General features: G+C 39.5%; 1 protein-coding gene across 1 annotated transcript in view; it reads right to left on the minus strand.

Annotated features, from left to right (window-relative positions):
* Window positions 1-26,438, minus strand: part of GRID2 (glutamate ionotropic receptor delta type subunit 2) — a 1,139,199-nt gene that overhangs the window by 430,304 nt on the left and 682,457 nt on the right. The window contains exons 7-8 of the mRNA XM_088464469.1: window positions 17,459-17,620; window positions 1,706-1,825 (exon numbers count right to left, since the gene is read on the minus strand). Coding sequence (XP_088320595.1) covers window positions 1,706-1,825; window positions 17,459-17,620 — 282 coding nt within the window. The remainder of the gene's footprint in view (window positions 1-1,705; window positions 1,826-17,458; window positions 17,621-26,438) is intronic.

Raw genomic sequence — 26,438 nt, forward strand, 5'->3', positions numbered from 1 at the left:
TGTTTCTTTATCGAGACAATTAGTGAACAACCTTATTGTTTTTGACAAGATCAACTGCATTATAGTTTGTTATTTTTTTTTCAATACAAACCATCTTTATTGAAAATGAAAAGTTATACATAGTCAAAAATCAAAACATACAGTAAGATGTAGTACATGCAGAGCCAGAACCTACAATACATGGGATCAAAAACTAATTTCTGCTGGTACAAACAAACAGGAATGTCTCCTAGGAAAAGGATGGATATAATAAAGCATTGTTGCAGGGTGGTGGAAAGCAAATACTGCTCTCAGCTGCCTAAACTTGCAGATTGTGACTCATCCGGACATCCAGTCTTCTTCTACACATCACACATAGTGATGTCATTGCACCTGTCCTCCAATCATACCTGGATTAGTGCATGTGCAGTCTGGCAAATCAACAGGGGGGGGGGGCTGGGCAGTAGAAATCTGGGCTATTTGCTTACCCTCCCAGGGAAAGGGGAGATTTCCTATTGCTCTGGGATTCTCACAGACAACTCGGGGGGAAGGCAACTGTGCTACAAGATTATTATTATACGACGTCCATTTATTTATATGCTGACTCAAGATACTTTTGACAATTTACCAAAAATAACAACAACTGTGTTTTGTGGCTGTGTGGTTAACATACATATTGCAGAGAATGTATTCTTTTTATTATGAACATTGAAACATTTATTTTTCTAGTAGTGTCAGGAGCAAAAAGAACACACATTCTTATTACAATAATAAAACAATGTGTAAAATGTTTTGACACCTATGTTTAAAGCTAAAGTAGAGTTTTTTTATTGTTAATGAAGAATTCATCCTGTGTCCAATAAGTCATGCATTTTATATATGCCATCTAATTTCATTGTTATGTTAGAAATGTTATATATTATTATATTTTTCAGAGCGCTGTCTACTATGTCCCTGTGTTCTGCAGTTCATGTTTCTTTTAACATCACTATGTAGTAAACCGCCTACAAGTTATAAATGTGTAAGGGTCTTGTCAGTAAGAGTCCTTGATGTGCATTACATTATAAAAAATGCCTTGTCATGCATATTACTTGTGAAGCATTTTTCTACCACAGCAATAGGGAAAGCAAAAGGCGGAAAACTGTTCCTAAATTCCAAGCAGAAGGTAAATGAGAATAGAAAAGCCTAAATGATAATACTGTGGAAGGGAAGGGCAGTAATGGGGTGCAACATTTTGGCTACACCTACACTGTCTAACAGGGACAGACTGGGGTGTTTTTGTTCAGCCCTGGCATCTCTCTGTGTGCACACGCCGTAGGCATGCATGCTCATGAAAAAGGGGCGTGTCCTTGCCTTATGAGGGTATAGTTTATTCTGACAGGGTCGTGCTGCGAGTCAGCCCGCCCTTGTCTCGCAGAATCCTGGCCAAGCAAATTGCTGGGGGGTAGAGATGCTAGGCCAGAGTTTCAGACCGGACCAGCCAAATGGCCAGTCTGGCACTGCCGTCTAATATCAACAATTTAGATATACTGTATGGGATAGATTGTATCAGGATAACCACATGAGCAAAAAAATAGAGTTGATAACCAAAGGCAAAGTGGAAAAAATTATTTTAAAATATATATTTCTATTTCCACAAATGCTATTGCTAATATTAGAAAGGGATAGATTTGCATTCAAAATATATCAATGTTTTATTCACTTCCATTTCTCATTAAAGTCTTACCTTTCGTGCACTCCTGCCAAGTTCTTCACCATAGTTTGTTCCCAGAATTTCAAAGTGGATATGTGGATTTTCACCAGTATCATCAAATTCTAAATTACCCGTTAGTCCATTTACTGAACCCTAAAAAAAGAAAGGGTAATATATTGAATGAACAAGTAATAATCCTAACGTTTGGCAGCATAATCTTAATTGAGAGGTACAGAATGTATATGCTAAAAACAGAGTCAAACTTTTGTCCTCTGGAACTAGAGTTTTGTTGAATTTAAAAATATCTGCTATAGTATAAACTCTCCAAGCCACAAACACAGAAAGTTATTGAAACCACCTTACTTCAGGACTAACTCTGATATTTTTTGTTTTTTACATTCCCTGAATGAAAATAACATTTACCAGTACAAGGGTATAATAACTTTAGAATATTCATTAGAGTACCTGAACAATTAAAGTATACAGAATCAGATGAATCATCAACTGGATGCATAATTACAAATCCAATTCAACTAATCATTCTGTTTGTGTTTGTGTATTCTTGAATATTGAATATATTCTTATGTACATTCTTGCAACATGAACACATTTATACTGTGTTTCTGAAATTATAATAGAAGTTTGGATGAACTAAGGTTAATTCAAATATAAGAATGTATTTAATAAAATGACAAAGTGGATAATATTGTTTTTAGGTAAGGTACATTAAATAAAGTTGTGCACCCAGAGGAAGGTACTGTATGTGACACTACTAATAAGAAAATATAACATTTTAAAATTTTTGATCTTTTTACATATAAAATCTGAATCTTTACATGGATTATAAATAACATATTTATTTAATAGATTGCAGTTAGCAGTACAGAGATAGTGTATGAAGACACCTAAATAATAATACAATAAATCAGAATTAGTCAGATTATAATAGATGTTATGAACCAATGTATCAAATCCATAGCTTTATACAGAAAGTGAATGTGTTATAGTAACAAAATAGCATTTTTTTTTCATTATCATATCAATATATAATATACTTACAGAGTTACATAGTGCAATGAAGTCAAGCAGAAAGGACGCATATATTTGAATTAACAGCTGCCATCTTTTATGGAAGCCTGGTAATGTTATACATATTTTAAGTATTTTATAAACATCATGGCTAGTTTATGTGTTGCACATTATATATTGGTAAAAGTGTACTTTATCTTATTAGGCATAAATGAGAGTGTGTTCCACTTCAGTGTTTATTTGGCCAATAATGTAAATATATTCAGATTACATTTTTTAAAATGTTCTTGGCAAATAGTACTGTTTGCCTTTCCAGTTTCCATCTAAATAATAAATATTGAAACTATATTGCTCAATGAGAACATTATCTGCATTTGTGTAATTATGGTAATTAATATGAGCATTACTACAAGCAACTGCTGGAATTAAAGTTTATGGGGAGGAAGTGTTGTCACTTAATTTGGGAGACAAATTATGATTTAAAGTCTTTTGAGAGATGCATAACTTTGAACTGTTAATAAATAAACATAAACATTGGATTAGCTCATTGAAACACATGTATACCGATTATCTACTTAACACTCACTGTAATTTGAGCCTATAATATGTTGTTGTTTTTTTATTCGTAGCAATCATGAATTAGTAAACATAGTGCATACTAACCCATCTCATTGCAACTGGCAGCAAATGGAACTAGAATGGGGATGTAATAAACAACAATGTATTGGGTGCTTCTATCCTATTATTTTCTTTAGGGACTCATATTAGCTAGATAATAAATGTTTCTGTGGCAGATATACTGTTAAGTGACCTCAAAGAATCTATATTCATAACCTAACTTTAAAACCTGTAATACAAATTGCTGATGTTCACAATTTGCCACAAAAATCTATCTCAATTATAATTCCCAACCCTTGTGAGAAATATCCTCATGTGTACAATAACTCTATCAAAGCTCTCCATCCCTTAGTCCAATAACCCAAGGCTGGAAGCTGAACCATCTAATAATGTTCTTTTGTAATTTTGTTGGCTGATCAGTCTGACTGGCTAAGTATATAAGCAAAGTTGTTGATTGAGTAGACTAACTTCACCTTCAATCTATGGAGGGAATCCAATTGGCTGCTGGGTTCACCCCTTGACTAATTACCAGTGGCCAGCAATTTAGTTAGCGGGGTTATCCCTGTGCATTATATTTCCCCTAGGTGGACTTTTCCTCATAGCTTCTGCAGCTGCAAGGAAAAGTCCATGAGAAAAATGCACCATTGGGGGTTTAACATGCAGGGAGACCAATTGATTCCACAGTTTAAGCAGAATCAGTGTGTTTCCACGCTTTAAACCCTGATTTACCATGCGGGAAAAATTCTATTTCATTAAATAGCATTTCCCCGTACAGCATGGGTAATTAGCTGAGGGTTTAATTGCATTCACCCCTAACAGTGAATTAGACTATGTAAACTACTGTAATCACCAGAACAGTACTGACTAACTTTGAATGTATTGAATTATCTCTGGTTTCACTGCCGCTATCAGTTATTAGACATGCAGTTATGTTGTGGGCTTGTAGGTTAAGATGCCAATTCAAAGGACATACTGTAACACTTTTAACAAGAATTATATAATGCTGTTACTAGTAATTATTACATAATGTATTACTCCATTTCCTAAAATGAATCTTTCACTGTTGAGTTAAAACATTTATTACATAATATGTGTGTGTGTGTTAAAAAAGACAAAAAACAATGAAAATGTAGAACATAAATGCCTTGTCTTGACATGAGAGGTGAGCAGCTCATAGAGTTAGGCAGTTTACCTACTGACATTGAGTTATGAGGGCAAATTACAAGTGAAAGTGCACATACTGTAAGCGTTATAAGCTTGTGCATGTGTTTGTCATGCAGATCACATATTCTATACCCATGGCTGACATGCTCTTGATGAATTTGCAAAAGTGTCATGAACAAAAACACTGTGAAGCTTTGGTGTTTCTAGCATTTAAAATTCAATGTAGAAACCCGACAAGAATGAATTTTTGAAATTAACTGAAGAAGTTCTGTTCATTAAGTGAAAAAACTAAATAGTACTCCCCCACCAAATTCCTTAAACAATCGCAGAGCAAGATAACCCTGGCAGGTTTTTACCTAAGTAGGGGCAAATTAGCAATGGGACCCCTTGTTATAGTATAACCAGTGGTCGAAGTGGGGCAGTATACGGCGGTATGACATACCGCCACTTCCCGGCCCCACTTCATTTTAGATGCAGAAGTGAATGCACCAGCGCTGGGATCCAGTATGGGATCCCAGTGCTGGGACAGCAGCAGCAATGTATAGAGATGTGTCCCGCAGGGGACACATCTCTATCGGGGCAGCGGAGGCGCTGACATGTAGCCGGGACAAAGTACCTGGTCCCGGCTGCACTGTCAGCACCACTCACCGGGCGGCTGCCAGCCAATCACGAGGCTCGCAGCCGCCAGCCAATCACGGGACTCGCAGCTTCTCATTGGCTCACAGCGGTGCCAGATAAACTGCAGTGAAGACCCGAGGATCCCGGTGGCTCCACTCCAGCAGCGCAGGTAAGAGAGAATTAGGGGAGGGTGTGAGAGAGGGAATAGAGAGGGGCAGACAGAGGGAGCCAGGCTAACCATTGTAGGGGGTGAAAGAAAGAGGGAATCAGTAAGGGCAGGGTGTGAGAGAGGGGAGCAGGCAGGGAGAAGTGTGGGGGGGGGGCTTGGGGGGGTTAGAAGTACAATGGGGTTATATGGAAGCAGGGGCCCATAGGGGGGGGGGAAGATTCAATCTCCATACCCCCACCTCTAAATTACCACTTCGAGCACTGAGTATAACTATGCTCAGACCAGATAACCTCAGCAAGTTTCCTGTGTTAACAGCAAATATTGCAGTGTGAGGTCCCACTGGCATGACAATCCTCTTCTTCCAATCCACAAACATGAACAAAACAAACTCTCTGCTAGGAACTCTAATGCAGAATTACTGTGAGTGTAAGTGACTGGAACTCACTATAGTTACTCAGCCAATCAGAAGTGGTTTCCCAAGTTAGGCACAAATTAATTGGAAGGTGATAAGAGGAACCTATAGAGATTAATTGACTTTCTATTCATGTCAGTGGGCCATTAATTTCAACTGGTCCAATTATAAAAACTACAACAAAATACAGGTTAATATTCTCGTGTTAACCCTTAGTGAATATTTACACAAAGCAATCCTATAAATAATTTATTCATTTAAAGTTTGCTGGTATGTCTTGAAAGCAATGAAATGGAGTAATCAAAACACACACAGACACAAGTATGAACACAAATGGTTATGGACACATAGATTAAAATGAATTTTATTTGATTTATTTTAACCTTATAAACCTGTTGTAATAATGATGGCAGCACATGTATTTGTATGTGTTTTGCACTAAAGTCAGGTGCAATGTTTAAAGTCATTACTGTACTTGAGCATTGCCAGCACTTACAAGGGAATCGGTGTGAAAAGCCGACTGTCGGTATGCCTCCTGTCAGAATACCGACAGGGGCATCCCAATGGGTGGTTTCCCAGCAGGGGTTGGATAAGTTTACTTACCATCCCCCTTCTCCCCCTAAACCTCCCTTCTTTTAGCCTCCCCCTTAGGGGTGTCTAACCCTAACCTCCCCCCAAAACGTAATGCTACCCCCGTTATGCTATCTAAACCTAACCTTCCTCCCCGCTGCAAACACTAATGCCGCCCCTGATTTATCTCATTCGGGCTTGCATCATTCTGTGTTCCAGCGTCGGAATTAAATTAGGCGTCGGTATTTCGACACCTACCTTTAGTCCCGTGTCGGACTTTCAGTGACGGGATTGAGACTAGCGTCATTGTGGCCACCGGTCTCATAACTACATATCCTTACGAGGCACAGGTAGGTGTGGATTAAGCCATCTGGAAGCAAATTCTAGTATATTAATGAATATTACTACTAGACTGTAATCTCCTGCAGCCATGATGGAGAATTAGTTAAATAGAATGTGAAGTGGTGCACATTGATTGGCAGAAGGTCATGTAAAAGAAAGCTTGTAGTGGAGGGGGGTATGTGAGGGCAAACAGATGGACATGTTACTGTAAAAAGCTGGTGAGCAGAGAGTCATGTGAAGGGAAATCTGGTAGAGATTGAAAAGATGATGTGCAGGGGGCATGTGAGTAAAAAGCTGGTGGACAGGGTAGCATTTGAGGAAATACCTGGTGGGCATAGGGACGTTTATCAAAAAAGTTGGCAAGCAGAGAGGCATATTTTTAAAGAGCTGGTTAGCAAAGAGACATGTGAGAAAAAATATAGTGGACAGGAGGCCAAGTAAGGGAAAATATATTGTGGTTATTGGGCCATGTGAGGGAAAAGCTGACAGATTTTCATGCTTTTAATTTTGTTCTATGATTTAAAATTGACACTCAGAAGCTCATGCAATGTGAGTAGCATATTTTCCGTGAGATCGCACTGTACATTTACAGAAAGCAAACACACACAAATATGCACTTTCAGACAAAACCTCATTTAGTGCATATAACTTACAACCAGAAAAAGGGAACAACTGAGGGAAGGTCCAGTTTCAGATAGGCCAAGTACAGTAAGGGCATGTAAGCATACCAGGAAAAAGATGCATATATTTCTGAAAGCCTTAGTATTTTTACACAGTCAGGGTATGTGCAAATAGCTGGTGATGATGATGGTGGTTACCAGTATTGGTAAACTGCTTTGATTGGCTGTTAACAAATTCCCTGACACTGATTGATGCTTTCTTTGTTGTAGTTTATGCTATCATGTGTTTAAACATGTTTGTTTCTTTGCATATACAAGGCGGAGAGTTGTATCTATGGTACCTAATAGTGAATGCTTTATTGTACGTGAAATACATAACTAACATGAGCATCAGTGGCATGTAAGTGTCTGTGATGCATTTTTTTACATCCAATTTACATCCAACTTTGCTTTGGACTCTTTATGTATTGTGCAGGTATTCAGGCGTGTCAACATACTTTTAACCATGTGCATAATTTTATACACAAGGACTCAAAGAGTCATCATAAATATAATTATCTTGCTTGCTTAATGTGACACTTGTATTTTTTTATTTTATTTGATCTTAATCCCCCCCTTTATTAAACATGTTTACCCTAGGCAACAATGGAACATGGAAATCATTTTACCAGCAAACTAGAAGGACATAAGAGTTATTATTTTTATTTTTAAAAGGTGAAGTATGGTACAGTCTGGAAGGGATGGAGGGTGGTAGACTGAATCTTTGCCTAAAGCACAGAGAAAGCTTGCACTGGTCCTGGGTCTAGTATGTCAATGGCAGCAACATTTTGCTTCTGGTGAAGGAGTGATTGGAGCTTTCTTTTTTAAATGTAGTCTGGCTAAAATAAATGTGCATGATTATAAGCCTAAATGCAACAAGCCATAACATTTCTGTGTAGGGGGACAGATAAAGTACTTCCAAGGATGGAGACGACACATTTTGGAAAGCAATCACAGCTTTTAGCTTTCTTAGCTTGGCAAAACGACTTGATTTTTAAATGTCCTCAGAGGTGTCAGTTTTTGGACATAGGCCATAGCTTGATATTTGATAGTGGAAAGCCTGTTTATATATAGAACAACCAATGTGATTAAAACATGAACAAATGTGACCCTGAAAAATGTGGCATTTGTCCACTATGATGCTCTCTTCATTAACACCTATGTACACGGGTGCTTACTACTAATGATCTGTATATTTTTTCCCCTCAAATATATATAAAAATAATTGAGTAAGCTAAAAACAATTATGGTATGCTGGATAAATATATATGTAAACAAAAATACAGTATACAAATTTAGTTGTGTACACCAACTGGATAATTCATTTAGTTCAACAGCTTTTTCACAATACTTTGACAGAGTATAAAAAAACATTACAAAGAATGATCTGATTAATTATATAAAGGTGGCTGTTTGCAATTTGTGTAGTATACTGTAAATAACTTGTAACAGAATGAGCAGGTACAAAATTTTCATACTGATAGTTCGTAATCTATGCGATAGTAATAATACCAAATTTAGTCAATTTAAAAATATCTAAATTAATAATTGGTGCATATTATTTCATTATTAATTAAGTTAATTAAACTCTGAATCCCTTTACTCCTCTACTAGTATTGCAAAACATGTTGTTGACATAGAAAAGACATTTATCAGAAATGTTCATGCTATGTTTCCTTATGTTCCATATACTGTAGTAAATAAATATTAATCAGGAACATAAACATGAAAGTGTTTTAATTTTCTCCACTGTATTTACATGTATCCAGTGCAGATAGTAGCATTTACATTAATAATAAACAAATCAAAATAAAACAATATTTATAATGTTTATTATAATTAAAGAGATTATTGTCAGTATTAGTAACAAAGATTTTAGTTCCTTAGCTTAATATATTGCGCTGACATTCTAATTGTTAAGTAAGCATTTGGGAAAGGATTGTTCCATTCATTCATTAGTGAAGACACAATTTATGTATGTAAAGAGCAATTAACAAAGAGATAGTAAGCAATTAATTAAGGGCTTTGGAAGCAACTAATTAGGCAAGAGGAGTCAATTTATTGGGGGTAGTTAGAAAGTAATGAAAAGTTTTAGAAATCCCCTAATTAAGACTTACAAAGCAATTGATTATAGGTTTAGTAACAGCCACACTGGGATTTAGTAAGCAACTCCTAGCAGATTAATTTTGCTACAGATGATTTAGCTTTGAGTATCTCATAGTGCTTTATACATTTGATTCCAATAGGCAGTACTTGCGAATGTGAACAGTGCGTTTTGCTGTGGCGTTCCCTAAAAAAATACAGTATGCTATTTTAAGATTATGAATATTCTATGCTTGTTGGTACATCACCATTCAGTCTAATGCCGCGTATCCACTAGGCAATTAAAATGAGCGATTGAACAATAACTATATCGTTATCGTTCAATCACTCATGAATTGGGCATGGAAATGTCGAAAACGACCAGCGATGCGCACTTCCGCTGGTCGTTTTCGACATCAATCATCGCCTGAACAAAGTAGTGCCAAACATGCGCCTGTGTCATAAGTAAAGGGCCGGCTGGCTTGACCATTAAAGGGTGCTGTAACCCCAAAAGTGCACTCCAAACAATATAAAAATTATTTTTTTTTGTGTTTATGAATTGTGTGCACTGTGGCTGCACGTGCATCAACAAAGGAGCAGCGCCAAGCGTGCGCCTGTGTCCCATAAGTAAAGGGCCGGCTGGCTTGTCCGTTAAAGGGTGCTGTAACCCCCAAAGGGCACTCCAAACAAAATAAAAAAATATATTTTTTTGTGACTGTGAATTGTGGGCGCAGTAGCCGCACGTGCATCAACAAAGTAGTGCCAAGCGTGCGCCTGTGTCATAAGTAAAGGGTCGGCTGGTTTGACCATTAAAGGGTGCTGTAACCCCCAAAGTGCACTCCAAACAAAATAAAAAAATATTTTCTGTGTTTGCGAATTGTGTGCACTGTGGCTGCACGGGCATCAACAAAGGAGCAGCGCCAAGCATGTGTTTGTCTGTTAAAGGGTGGTGTAACCCCCAAAGTGCACTCCAACAAAAATAAAACATTTTCTTCTGTGTTTGTGAATTGTCTGCACTGTACGTGCATCCTCAAAGCAGCAGCGCCAAGCGTGCGTCTGTCTCTTAAAGGGTGGTGTAACCCCCAAAATGCGCTCCAGAAAGATTAAAAAATTCTTATTTTTTTTCTCTCTTTGTGAATTGTGTGGGCTGTGGCTGCACGTGCATCAACAATGGAGCAGCGCCAAGCGTGCGCCTGTGTCCCATAAGTAAAGAGCCGACATGTCTACTGTCACTGCATATGATACTGTCACCATTGACAGAATGGTGGAGGATTACATCAGTGACAGCATCCAAGTAGGCATGTCAGACAGTCCGTACCTGTACTGGCAGGAAAAAGAGGCAATTTGGAGGCCCCTGTACAAACTGGCTCTATTTTACCTGAGTTGCCCCCCCTCCAGTGTGTACTCCGAAAGAGTGTTTAGTGCAGCTGGGAACCTTGTCAGCGAAAGGCGTATGAGGTTGCTTCCACAAAATGTGGAGAAGATGATGTTCATAAAAGTGAATTATCAACTCTTCCAGGGAGACCAGCCTCCAGAACGTACAGAGGGACCTGTGGTGGTAGATTCCAGTGGGGACGAGTTAATACTCTGTGAGGATGAGGATGTACACAACACTGAAGAGGGTGAGGAATCGGTGGATGAGGAGGATGAGGACGACATCTTGCCTCCATAGAGCCAGTTTGTGCAGGGACAGATTAGTTGCCAGCTTGTCTTGTGGGGGCCCAAACGAACCAATCATTTCAGCCACAGTCATGTGACAGACCATGGCGCTGAAATGATTGGTTTGTTAAAGTGTGCATGTCCTGTTTATACAACATAAGGGTGGGTGGGAGGGCCCAAGGACAATTCCATCTTGTACCTCTTTTTTTTCTTTGCATTATGTACTGTTTGGGGCCTAGTTTTTCAAACTGAAATCCTGTCTGCCACTGCAGTGTCACTCCTAGATGGGCCACGTGTTTGTGCTGCCCACTCGTATCTCTTAGCATAGTCATCCAGCTACCTTGGTGCAACCTTTTGGACATAAAAACACTATTGTGAGGTGTGAGGTGTTCAGAATAGACTGGAAATGAGTGGAAATTAAGGTTATTGAGGTTAATAATAGCATAGGAGCAGAAAAACCCACAAATTCTGTGATTTTAGCAGTTTTTATTCTTCTTTTAAAAAAAATACAGATCCAACACACAAAACCCAGAACCCAAAACACGGAAGGGTGGTTTTGGCAAAACCAAACAGATCCAAAACATGAAGAAAGATCCAGATCCAAAACCAAAACACGAAAAGTGGCCGGTGCACACCCCTACTTACAACTAACCATTTTATGTCCTAATGTGGCAATAATTCTTAATATGCACCAATTTTCTATATAAACATTTTAAACAACACAGAAAAAAAAGGAAAAAAGAAAAAAAAAAACACATATAAACCTCAGTTTGCTGCCAACCAGTATTATATTCATAAAATACATGTACCCCATAAGGATATCACAGATTAGATAAAGCATTTCAATCCCAGGGTTTCATTAAGGCCTCTAGGGGCCAGGGTGCCCAATTTGTATATCCACCTTGACTCCCTTTGCAGCAACCTTTTACCTCGGTCGCCCCCACATTTAGATAGTGGTTCATGATCGCTAATGATTGCTCGCAAGTTCGCCACCCCGTGTTTAGCCTGCAAAAAATGCCTTGCTAAGGGCTGATCACTACGTCCCGACTCTAATGCCTGTCTGATGGCACTCCTGTGCAGTGCCATCCTTTCTTTAAACTTCCTTTCTGTCTTGCCCACGTAGCTCAACCCACATGGGCAAGACAGAAGGTAAATCACATGTGTTGTGGTACAAGTCAGAGCAAATCTAATACTATATTTCTTCCCGATATGGGGATGAGAAAAAGTGTCACCCACAGAAAGTGATCTGCAGGTCACACACCCCAAACAACGGAAACAGCCCAATCTTTGACTCAAAAAGTGACTAGGAACAGCTTTGTCCATATCGGTTATATCTATTTTTACAAGCCTCTCCTTCAAATTACGTCCCCTTGTACGGCAAGGCATAAGCCTAGATCCATACAATGCTGGGAGTTCCTAGTCCGAGCTAATAATTGGCAACCACGCCTTTGCTTTACTGTTGATTTTCCGGCTGCCTGTTGTATATCTATTAACCCAAGGAACAACTTATTTGTATCACTAGAAAGTACTTTTTTTGATATGAGAGTTTGCTCTCTAGACATGTTCAATACCTTTGTTTTAGTACTCTCTAGATCCTTTCTTTTATAACCTCGGGCTACAAATTTCTCCAACATCTCTTCCATCACCACTTCTACTTGTGCAGGGTCAGAAACGATCCTCCGCACTCTCAAAAATTGAGAGAATGGAAGCCCCCTGCAAAAAGCTGCAGGGTGAAAAATATCATACTTAAGAAGAGTGTTCCTGTCTGTACTCTTAGAAAATAGAGTAGTTACTATATCATTATTATGTAGAGATATATTCACATCCAAAAACTGGATGCTATCACTACTAATATTATATGTAAATTGCATCACACTATCGGATTCATTATGTTGGTCAAGCAGTGTTTGTAAATCAACCTCAGTACCACGCCACATAATGAGCAAGTTGTCAATATACCTATAGTACAGAATCGCATCACTCAGTAAACGACGCCCCCTAAAAAGGAGATTTTGTTCTATACTGTGCATAAAGGCATTGGCGTACGATGGGGCCACATTCGACCCCATCGCACAGCCTGCCCGCTGTACATAGTATTGGCCATCAAAAAATAAATAGTTTCTCTCCAAAGTGAGGCATAACAATGTAAGAAACAACTCCACTGGGGGACCCACATAGTGGACATTATCTGTGATCAATAGTCTGACTGCCTCCACACCTGCATCATGGGGAGTGCAGGTGTAGAGGCTAGTCACATCTGCACTACACAAAATTGAGCCTGGCGGTACAGACCCCATAGATATCAGTTGTAGTATCTTTCAAATACGAGGGTATTTTTTGAACACAGGGGTTTAAAATAGTATCCAAAAAAAACAAAATAGGCTGGTATAGGGAGCCACGAGCCAAAATAATCGGTTTCCCCGGCGGATCTTTCAACCGTTTATGTATGTTTGGCAAAGTATAGTACATAGGTACCCTCATATGTACTACAGTCAAGGCAGATCGCAGATCATTGATGATATTTTCTTTTTGAACCGCTTCTGATAAAATGTGGTCCAATTCACAGTTGTACTCCAAAGTTGGATCTTTAGACAATGGCATGTATACCGTAGTATCCTTAAGCTGACGTAAACACTCACTCCTGTAGTCTGTAAGGTTCTGCACTACCACAGCTCCACCTTTGTCCGCTGAACGGATAATGATGTCCTTTCTTTGGGCCAAGTCACGTAAGGCCACTTTCTCCTCCTTGGTCAAATTGCTTTTATTAAACTCCATTTGGATCTGTTGGGCACAATCATCCTCCAGCAAATGAGTGTAAGTTTTAATGGCAGCACTCTGTGTTACAGGATCAAAATTGGAGTGTGGTTGTAACTTTTTTAATTGCGGCGGAATCTCTGATATAACTTTGGTCTTATTCGAAATTTTTCCAAAATGCTCTTTTAAACGCAGTGTGCAATTAAAACGATAAGTGTCCACTTTCCATTGAAAGGGATCCAACTTTTCTGTCGGCACAAATGACAAACCCTTTGATAAAACACGTTTTTCCATGATAGAAAGAGGACATGAAGAGATATTAATCACAGAATCCTCTATTTGCGGGGCGGTTTTCTGCTGCTGACATTGCCTTTGATTTTGCTGCGCCCTCCTCGTTGGCCGACAACGGGACTGTATATGGTTGATTGGGTTTTTAACCCTAAAGGGAGTGCATTATCTGCAGAAGTTGATGGTAATCACTAGCAGATGTACTTGTGCCTTCCGCTGTTCTAGAATGATGTCTATTATAACGGGGTCGCCGAGTAGTATGGCGATCATTATATATTTGAGCACTGCTCAACCAGGGATAAACCCTTCTTTGCTCATAATCAAGCTGTACTTTCTGCAACTTATTTTTCTAAAATGCTATTAACTCCCTTTTATATAGCTCCATTTGGCTATTCAATTTGTCACACCAGTTATTTTTAGAGTCCTGTAACAATGTCGGTTTATGGACCTGTTCAAAAGTTGATAATTTCTCTTTAACCAAATTTAATTCTTTCATGGATTCCTCTATTACCAACAGAAGGAGATCCATTGAAGATTTGTTCAAAATTCCGATCCATTTCTGGCAAAACGCAACATTGTACCGCCCAATTGTGGGCATATTTTTTATTCTAAACCCCCGTGGTAGTTGTTTGTTTTTATAATAGTCGGATAAACTAATACCATGGTACAAAAAATCACATTCCGTTTGCCACATTTTCAACCATTGGCTATACAGTGAATCAACTGAAGGAGCTGGGGGATCATCATCTAGCCACTGTGTATACAAAATACCCTCAGCTTCAACATCTGAATAACTGTGTTGCAACTTGGGATTGATCTGTGCAAAATCTGTTGCTCCATCCATATCCATGTCCCAATCTTGTACTTTAAGTATCAACCAATTCAAGAGTGAACAAAATCAGAAAGATGAAATTCACACTCAATATTAAAAACCAAAATCACACTGAACACAGTGTTGCTCAAGAAAAAAAGTCCCCTGTGCTGGTATATACACATAGACGGTGCTGGTAAACAATAATCAAAAAATCCAGAGGGTGCCTTGGCAGAAGTACTCACACTTATGCAGTGTTGTAGCTCCACAATATAGATCCAAGCATGCCCGGTACTCCAAGTATAAGTAACACTCCGGTGCCCTCCAGGGTCAGAAACAGCCCAATAAATAAACATCCATCAGCGGAGGCACTCATGAGACTAAGCAACTGAAATAAAAAGTCCTTTAGTCCTACGTTTCGGGATCAAACTCCCGTCGTCAGGGACATACAGCAACATTAAAATCACCCACAACGCACATACATATACCCACAGAACTACCCCAATCAACTTTAAAACTTGATGCACCTGTTGAGGAAGGGGCCATAGAAGTCTCCATCAGCGTGGCCGGACAGCCCAACGCCGAGTGATGATGCCACTCACCCGCGCCCGCCTCGCGCAGACATCGCCACATAAAAGCGTGCACCCTCAGGGCACATCACAGCAGGAGTCCCGGACCAGACCTCCTCCTTAGTGCCAGCTGAGACACCAAACGATGTTAGCTCCAGGCAACCCCATATATATATATATATATATATATATATATATATATGTATATATATATAGTGCTTTAAGTGGTCCTACAGAAGTGGTGGAAATCACCCCCCCATCCGGCAATTATTTAATAAAGGGGCCACAAAAAGGGGCGAGGTCTAAAAAAAGGGTGTGGTCTCAAAAAGAAAGGGCCGTTGTCACACAAAAGTAACCCCAATTCAAATGACGCAACACAGTAGCACAATCTTATTCACATTACAACGCACATAGTGCCCCTTATACACAATGCCCACAGCAGTAGTGCCCCTAATACACATAATACCCACAGTAGTAGTGCCCCTTACACAATGCCCACAGCACTAGTGCCCCTTATGCAATGCTCACTGTAGTGGTAGTGCCCCTTATGCAGTGACCACAGCAGTGGTGCCCCTTATGCAGTGCCCCCTATGCAATGCCCCCATTAGCAGTGGCCCCAGTAGTAATGCTCCCTGTAGTAGTGCCCATAGTAGTAATGCCCCCATTAGTAATGCTCCCAGTGATAGTGCCCCCAGTGGTTGTGCCCCATTAGTAGGGCCCCTTACACAAAAAAAACCCACAATACTTACCTTAAGCCTTGCTCCTGTGTCTGCTGCTATCTGACTGGCAGCTCCTCTGAACTATTGTAGAGACATCATGACATCTCTTCCATAGTGCCTGTGAGGGGAGCCGGAAGCCAGAGCTCAGGAATGAACTCTAGCCTGTGGGGAAGGAGCCAGACGCCCGCTGGTAAAAAATCTCAGCGGGCGCCTGTCTCACATGCTGAAGGAGGCGGAACTGGTTCCGTCTCCAAATAGAACTGACAGAAGGCAGTTCCACCCCGTTCTGGCCCACTTTAACCCCTGTATTTATATATAAATATGTATATATATATATATATATATATATATATATATATATAATGTCATAGTGGAACTTTGGCATCAATGATAATATAAATACATTTAAGTTATGTTAAATGAATAACAGTCGATAAATATACATAAAATAAATAAAAACATATCATATTGGAACCACCAAGGTAAAATGCATTTTCTGTGGGATTGAGTAACATAATTCTATAGTGAAAGACTGCAAGTCATACCTTGCTGGCTGAAACTGTTTATTTCCATCCTAGCATGGCAACTTGCTGCAAATGTGTCAAAGAGAATCATCTGTTTATTTTGTATACTATGATATTTAGCTGAACAATGTACATGTCAAAGGTCGATGTTTCGACTGCACAAACGTGACCTTCCTCAAGACACCACCAATGAGTATGTCCTGTGCTTCACTGGTGGTGTCTTGAGGAAGACCGCGTTTGTGCGGTCGAAATGTCGACCTTTGACATGTGCCTATGATGTGATTATTAAAGTAGGTTCTCCAATTTTTTAAAAGCATGAAAAGAGAAGTCCTGGTGAGTGCATTTTTTATATGGTTGAAAAAAAAAATGATATATATATATATATATATATATATATTTATATATATATATATATATATATATATATATATATATACATATACTGTGTAGCCCTGAGTACCACCACAATAAATAAATACTGATAACAAGTAAATTAGTAGTGGTTCTTATATAGCACTTTGATTACTGCATATTCACAATGTAGTTACTTTCAATTTGAAAAGAGTATACTGTAATTTAAATATTTCTCCAGTAAGAAAAAATATCAACTTTGCACAAAATAGCCACACTTTACTGACATGAAAGTTAGCAAATTTATCATCTAAACTAATGTTATGGCCCTTCTGACAGGCTCTGCTATTAGTAAGAGTAATGTGTATTTAAAATTAGGCACCTCAGCCAGAATCATTTCTCCGTCTCATTGGGAAATAATGATGATGAAAGATGGAGTAATAGGTACCTTCTTGACAGTTTCCAGCATAGACCGACCCCCTTGCCAAGGCTTTGAGTTCTTCTTGATGCAGGTGAGACTTGCCATGCTGTGCCACTTTCGATCTTCCAGCTTCTTATGAAAGGCATTAGCTAGTAAGAGCACTGTGTCATAGATATACAGGTTGGTGATCTGTAAAGGATTAGATATTGATCATTAGCCTCTGAATTTGAAGAGAGCTGACAGACCTAAGTAAAAATCATAACACAGTTGATTCAGCTGCTTATGAACCCATTGTCTTGCAATTACAGTTCTCACCTGGCTGACTGTACAGTCTTTTTTCTTTGAAAATTAGTCACATGAAGCTATGTCATTTATGATGGAGGGTTCTTTCAAAATGTCGTGCTAACTGCTTCATTTTCTATTGACCTTTATCATTGTTATAAAAAGACAGGTGTAGCATTGAAAATAAAAACAAGAAAAATGTATTCCCTGGACAGGCACAGCAGACACGCACCATTATTTCTACAGAGAAACATTTTACAGCCAGGAACACATTTAAACAAACATCACTAATCATGTTATTACTAATATTTGCACATTACATTATTGAACTTCTTCATAGTATTTATAGCATATGAGTGTGATATTAAATATTACAAAATTAGCATATTACCAGATACAATTTATATCTCATCATTATATGGAAACATACATATAGGATAATGATAATAATAATAATAATAATAATAATAATAATAATAATAATAATAATAATAATAATAATAATAATAAACATTATTTTGCTTTTAGGGAGATTTTTCCACCTAGCAACAGATAATGATTAGAAAAAAACAGGGGTGATTAGAAGAAACCAGGGCCGGACTGTCCATCTGGCACTTATGGCAAATGCCAGAAAGGCCAATGGCCTGATGGGCCAGTCCGGTGTTAAACCTGGCCGAGCGTCTCTACCTCCTGGCACGTTGCTCAGACAGGATACTGAAATATGGGGCATGCCAAGAGGCTAGGCTCCCGTAACCATGCCCCTTTTGTGGTGAGGACACACCCCTTTGTAAGCACATGCATGGGGGGCTGCCAGGGCTAATCTGGAGAGCTAGTCCGTCCCTTGAAGAAATTACCTAACTTTTATCTCCCGGAGAGTAAATGGTTGGGTGCATGTGTTAATGAGAGTAGTTTCACAACAGCTGGAGAGAAACAGGTTGGCAATGTCTGAACTAGTTGGTTGGTTGGAATGAAAATCCAGTAATGTACTGTATGTGAACAAATGACAAACAGCAATTTGCTCCCAAATACTGGAAAACAGATTAAAACAATTGCTCAGACAAGGTGGTTAAATCTGTTTTTGTTAAACAACTTGTCTGAATTACAATTTCTGTCCATTTTCCAGCTTACCTTTCTACCGATCAGCCAGTAAAGCATGTTGGTCAGTCCTGAACTACAGGGTGTTTTGCTCACTATTGGCCCCAAAGATTTTGTAAAACTTTTAAAGTAATTTACATAATTTAGTCAAATTTGACACAAACATACCTTGGTCTATGAGAAACATGAGGAAGTCATAGGAAGTGTTCAAATTGTTCACCATTAGCATCTAGGCTAGCTGTTCACACATGCGCGAAGTGAAGGCCAGCTGTTCACCACCCTAGTCAGCAGTGCAGTCAAAAATTCAAATAGGGCAGTTAGTGAGGATGGCAGTTGGTGTGGTTACCATATTTGACTATGCTGCAGCAGCACCTCTGGAGCCACCACTGCTAGTAAGTAGGTAAACCTCTTCATGCGGAAAAACATGGGGTGTGATATAATTTGTTGCAGTACTGCATTATTGGCCTCATCTTTTTCCACATAATGGTGAATACCACAGTCTACATGGAAATATACAATGAGTTTGTAAATCACTTAGATGATGAGGAAATCAGTACTGGTTACTTTCAGCAGGATGGTGCCACCTGCCACATCTCCAATGCCAGCATGGCTGAAAGCTTCATTCTTTGATGATTATGTAATTTCCAAGGGACTTTGGTCACCAAGGTCACCTGACCTTACACTACTGGATTTGTTCCTATGGGCATGGTAAAAGGGAAAGTTACGGACTCTCAAGCCACTAAGAGAAAACAATCAGTGGGAAATTGAGACTGTGACTTCCAATATGTTGGTTAAAAAACCTTCCATAACAAGGAGCAACACGTTCAAGCTGACCTGGATGCTAATGTTGAACACTTCCAACACTTGCTATGACTTCCTCATGTGTTTCGTAGACCAAGGTATGTCTGTGTCAATTCACTAAATTACATAAATTACTTTGAAAGTTATAAGAAACACTTTGGGGCCAATAGCAAGGGAAACATCCTGTAGTTGGATGGTTAGATGAAAGTTGGTCTAATGTATGGCCAGCTTTAGTGCTTAGAAAGTACAGACCCAGTAGTATCATCCAAGTTACTGTAAATTAATTTCAATAAAATCACAAACAAAATATGTAATATAACAATGTATGACATAAATATAAATACAAACATAATAAATTAAATCTATCCACTAACTGTTCCTAATTTTACAAATTAAATTAGAAATGAGACATTTCCCCTACCAGAATGTAAAGTAACCCTAGGTTGGTCAGAACACAACTGGCTTCTCTAAGAATAATGCCACGCATTTTGTAAAATGCTAGGGCTCTTCCAATCCACCTGCACTGTGCTTGCAGTTGTAATGAACAATATTGTACCCCTGGAGTGGTAACATTGCATTCTCAGTGATCCCACTGTAATTAAGACTCCTACCCATTATACTAAAAAGGTAAAATAAAACAAACAAATACAAAAATGACACTAGCTCGAAATAGATGCTATTTACAGTAAATAAAAGTTTTACCATTCTGTAATTAGTCATTCACCAAAGCACATAATATTATTTTATTGATCGATATAAAATAAGAAAACCTTTATGGAAATATTATCCCAGCTGGTGAAGGAGAGTCACAGGAGTGACATTAATCATTCAGCACTAATTAGCACTAGTATCCAGGATAGAAAGTTGTAATATATATTTTAATGGAGATAGTTTATTTCTATTTAAACTACATTATATGAAGAAAAAGAAATAAGACTTATAGTTTTAACATTTACTAAATAGGTGAACGTGTGCTTGGTCAGTGTGTATTCTTTTCTTCACATAAACTTTACTCTGCTAGTGTGTTTGTGTTTTTTATTATTTACTTTTTTGACCACTACTCAAAGTTGCCACCATAAGGGAGTCTCCATCCTGTTGATTACCTCAGGGACCTTCTGGATTGTACTACTGTAAAAATATTTCACCCAGTTAATTTTCCCAGGCTTCCGGACCCTATACATCAGGATTAGGGAAAAAGAAACCTATAACTGTTTTACTACTGTAAAGGGTAATGGCAGTTAAAATAGACAACAAACATATTTTGGAAAAATACCAAGTTGCACGGGCATTCTATATATCTCATTGGAAAAGTTTGGAAATTTAGTTATGAGATAACGAGAAAAGTAAAATGAGAAACACTACGGTGAAGCTACTCTATGTGGTCATTGGTATCAAGAATTTGAAATGCATTTATCTGACTTTTTTGCTTTATCTATGTAAATGAAAGCACCATGTCACCTTTACTCTTTCAATGACATTTATAGGAATACAACTTTTTTTTTTTGCAAAGAAAATGTCTAGCTGATTTATAACTTTTACTACTCTCAACAGGAATGAGCTAGCCTATTTATTGTGCTATAAGAAGAAGTGGGTTCACTAAACCTTTCATTGCTTATGAGATAGACTATTAATTATGAACTGTTCTGCTCCATATCCTTCTTTATTTGCAGTACATCTGGGAATAATTGACTCTTGTATAGTTATGCAAGCCTTTTCAAACATGAAAGCATTCACAAAATCTTGGAAATTCTGCTGACTACAGCTGTAGAGGTGAAATTATTTTGCTTATTTATTTGTATAATTGAAAATTTACAGACTTTGCGTAAACAATAATAAAGAAATACAAATAAATGCTAATTACATTTTGAATAATTTATTTTGCAGTATCTGCAATGTGCATATAAAAAGTGTATATAGATTTAAATTGTTAATCTCCTGGAAAAAAATAATATTGTCTTTCCTGTATTAACTATATAAAATAGATGCATATTGTTTACTTTATTTATGAGTTGGTTCAGCTATTAATTTTATGCATTTCATCGCTCATTAAAATCATGGTCAAAATAATAACAGCAATTCTACCTTTAACAAAAATATAAAGTAATATACTTAAGTAAATTTTACTACAAATGTCCTGTGTTGTTTAAGATCAAGTTAATATTGTTTGCCCTTAGCAATGGCATTCAGAGCCGGCCCAAGGCATAGACAAACTAAGCAAATGCCTAAGGCATTTGGAATGCCTAGGGGCATCCAAGTCTGCCTAGGGCCTATGGAGGTTTGGTGCAGGCATGGCCTGGCACCTGCTACCAGCTGTACAGATACTCTGGCAGCTGCTACTTCTGCTGCTTTGCATCCATGATCAGTGCTCAGCTGACAGCTCTGATTGGGCCTGGCAGCAGCAAACAGTGACGGGCAGCGGCAGAACAGCCGGCAGAAAGTTTGCACCTGGACAGCGGCTAGTGGCTAGTGCCGGGCCGGCTCTGAGGCATCACACCATCAGAATGAGCTTCTTCAGGACTATAAGAAAGTGGTTGCGGGAGTGGTGCTACAGCATGGGCTTTTGCGGAGCTCGGAATAGTGAGTCACACCTCATGGCTCTGGGTTCTGCCTCCAGCAATCATCACACAACTGCAGCCTGACACCCTGAGATGGGAAAAGCAGGTCTGCCACCCGCAGCTTGCTGTATGTTGAGTTGGTCAGCTCTGCAGGCTCCACTCAAGTAAAGTAAGTTTGGAACTGGGAGAGGGCCGGGGTGCTGTGGTGCTCATTGCTGGGACAGGGGTGCTCTCCTGGGATAGGGGTGGTGGGTGAGGATGGGTGCTAATACTGTGTTGTGCTGGCCATACCCCTATTCAGGATCCCACGAGGAGGGGGGCACCACCTAAAATCTTGCCTAGGGCACTTATTTTGCTAGGCCTGGCTCTGATGGCATTGTACCATAATTTTTAGACCATAATACAGACACACATTTTTACCAACTGCATAGAGATTGTTGTAGCTATATAAAATGTATTTTACTATAGATAAAACAATATAAATAAAATAAATGTTATTTATACCTACTGGAATGTGCTATTTTCTGATATATTGTTTACTCCAATAAAGGTTATTATTTATCATATAGGAAAATCACCTACATCACAGACTAGAGAGGCATCACCAGGTGTGGTGACACCTGGTGCACACTCCATATCCCCCTCATGCATCTGAGCCACGTGCACCCAAAAAGGGGGTGTGGTCTACCATAAAGGGGCATGGCTCACCAGAAATCCCTCTGGGGGCATGCCCAGCATCCCCTGTGATGCTGGGCTGTCCATGGAGGCTAGTTGTTTATGCATTGTTGGCTCCTCCTTTGTGACAGGAGGTGAGTGCTGCAGGAGAATATCACAATGCTGCACCAAGCTCCAGTCACAGAGGAGGAGCCAGCATTTTGGTGTCAACCCCTCTGAGGGTGACACCCGATGTGGCCTGCACCCCCCCGCTCCCCCATAACAAATCCACTGTAATTATCCCAATACTATCCCACTAACTACCTTTATAAATGAAAGAGAAATATAACAGTTGTTTTTGATTATGCTACGATAAACACATACATTCCTTTAAACTCCAATAGTGAAAAATATGTACAGTATATCTAATACATTAACATTAAGAGGTCCACTCATTATGTTAATTATTGGGGGCCAGAAGGCCCCAATAATTAAGTATCTAACTCGCTGCCAGTAGCAGTGGTGGATACAAGATAACTGGAGCAATTCTACCTTGCTTCGGTGCAGCGACAGCTGATCTGAAAATCAGCTGTCTCGTTTCACAGCATTGAAACTTGGCACTGCCGAGTCTGACTGGGCTTTACGCAGGCAAACAAAGTCCCAGGGTCCATGTGGCAAGAGCCGAACAGAGGCGGAGGGATCCAAAAGGACTCCCGCGACTCCTTTCCATAGGGAAGGAAAGGGCGGTTCGGGAGAATACGCCATTTGAAGAAGGCAAATGTTTCTGCAGTCAAGCTCCAGAAAGAATATATTTTTGGAGCTTGATGAATTCATATCCCCATACTAGTGTGGCTGATTTATAATAAATAGTCCTGGTCCTTAAATTCTACAAAAGTAGGTAAATATGTTAATTTTGTAGTAATTAAGTGATGGTGAATGAACCCCTAGATGTGTTGTTATTTTCAGTAATGCATAACTTGTAATATTGTTACTTTATTATGTATGGTCACATTCTTGAAGATAAAAGTTGAATTATTTGTATTGTATTAGTCACTAATACTAAGCAAAGCTAAGCGCAGGGAGTGTGCATCCTCCACCCCTTACACAGCTCTGACCCCTACACACAACATCTCCTTCCTGCATCTCAGAGCACTTTCACATTATGCATCTTGGTCAGTGGTTAGCCCACTCTCTGCATCTCTGCGTGCTGTAACACCACTGGCAATTCATGACATGCCGCCATTGGCACACCATTGCGCACATCATCAAAACTTGCATCAGCCCTTTGGCAGACGCAATTTCTATGTCTGAACATGGCCTTGGTGCTGCGGCTGTGCATCTGGGAATGCAGTCATTTTCACTGTGACACCCCCATAATATGCCCATGAGACAGACTTTACTTGCGTTCACTTCTGGCCATCTCCCAATTACCACCTAGAAAAGCCCATCACTTTGCCGCTTCATTTCTGTTACCATCTGTCCTGATCACTTCAGCTTCTTTGCACGTACACTCTGTGTAATGCCTGCATCATAAGGGTTTCCAGAACTTTTTGCACATGCGCAGTTACAAATAAAATCTTAGATATGTGAACATTGGCAATGTGTTTGAATTGTGTGCTTCTATGAATCAGGCACTAAGGGTCTCATTCAGACTCGGTCGCAAGCGCTGTTGCGTTCGCAACTGGGTTGATGGTCCCCACAGAGCATGCGCACGACAGAGCCGGCTCCATCGCTAGGGGTCTCGTAGCAGATGGGGTGAGCTGTCGATGTTGAGTGACAGCTCACCACATTTGCCGGGGGGGCCGGGGGCGTGCCCAGCCAAACGGAGGCATTCCAGTCAGAACGCTTGCCGTTTGGGGGCGGCCCCACTGACATTATTGATGATGTCAGTGGGGAACTTCCTTCTCAAACAGAGCAGGAAGTTTCCTGGGGCTTACAAGTGCCCAGATCCAACCTTAGGGTCTGGTCGAAAGCCCCGATGGTCGCGATGGTGATGACCATCGTGACCATCACCCTGATCGCAAGCTAAGCTGTGGGTGGTAACCCACAGCTTAGCTTGCGACCTGGAGGCAGCACTTCAAAACATTCAGAGTGAGCGATCGCTTCTTGCGATCAACTCTGAATGAGAGCCTAAATGTGCTAAAGATTTGATATACTCTATACATCAACGGAAATGTCTTTCTATGATATTGGTACTTGACAAGGCATTTTACTGTATTTCTTAGTTGTTTATGATAGTATAATAGAATACTGTTCTCAATTCTATAAGCTTCTTAGGCAAATTTCTCCAAGGTATTTCAACCATATACTGTTCTCTCACTGCTATTGTCTCCACTAATGGTGACTTGCGCTTTGATATCACTAACAGTACCATCAGATTTGCCCCCTAACACAGAATTTGAGATATAATACTAACTCTTAGAAAACAGATATCCTGGTATTACCATTAATTCTTCAAGCAAAATTCCCACATATATTATCTCAAATTAAATGTAACCATGACTCTTTGGGCCAACAATATATATCTTTGATTATATATCTTGAATAGGCCATATTAATTCAGTCAAGTTGAATATTTACCCTAGTCTATTATACCTGTTCCAAACATTCCCAATTAATAAAGCTTCTCCAATACTACATTATGCAGTTTATCTAGGCTAGATATTGCTATTGATACTTCAGGGACTGGCTCAGGGTGGAGGCCATGGCATCCCCATGATTAGGTATTACAATATCAGGGCACACCTTGCTCAGTGCATAATCTGGAACTGCCACAGAGTAGATAGGATCTGTAGTGTTATTGAAGCACTACAGATGTATGTGGATTTAGCACCATTCCATCAGTAGCATCAGAAGAACAATAAGCATTGTCAATACTTAAAACATATTATACTAATCCTGAAAATGTACAATAATTAGATCAGTCAAATAACATTGCAGAAGCTCATTTTAGTTGGTATTCTTTTGTTTAAGCAGCTTTTCTGAAACATATCTATTGATGTCTATTCAAAGGTTCAAAGGTCAACATGACTAAAAGAAAGAGTTCTCATATCTTGTATCTCTACCTAAAGTAGTTAATATTAATATGACTTATTGGTGGAACCTCGGGGTGACCCTAATAGGGTGACAGTATATGTGAAAGTGGATGTTAGGCTGCACAGATATACACAATCAGGATACTGGGTTTATTGGTAACAGCAACAGTGGTAATATAATGGTGGTAACAGCAGTACACAGTGGTGATCACAATACTGGTAATTGCAGGTAATCAGGGTCTTACACACTAGCAAAGGTGTATCTAGGGATCCAAGCGCCCCTGGCAATGTAATGTACTGACGCCCCCCTACCCCCCTTATGCAGTGCCCCCAGTAGTAATCCCCCCTATACTGCATTGCCCCAGTAGTAGCCCCCCTATACAGTGCCCCCAGTAGTAATCCCCCCTATACTGCATTGCCCCCAGTAGTAGTCCCAACTATACAGTGCCCCCAGTAATAGTACCCAGTAGTAGTCCCCCCTATACAGTGCCCCCAGTAATAGTACCCAGTAGTAGTCCCCCCTATACAGTGCCCCCAGTAATAGTCCCCCCTATACATTGCCCTCAGTAGTAGCCCCCCCTATAC

Source organism: Taudactylus pleione, unplaced genomic scaffold (genome assembly GCF_031769625.1).
Source record: "Taudactylus pleione unplaced genomic scaffold, aTauple2 ptg000055l, whole genome shotgun sequence".
NCBI classification, from domain to species: Eukaryota; Metazoa; Chordata; class Amphibia; order Anura; family Myobatrachidae; genus Taudactylus; species Taudactylus pleione.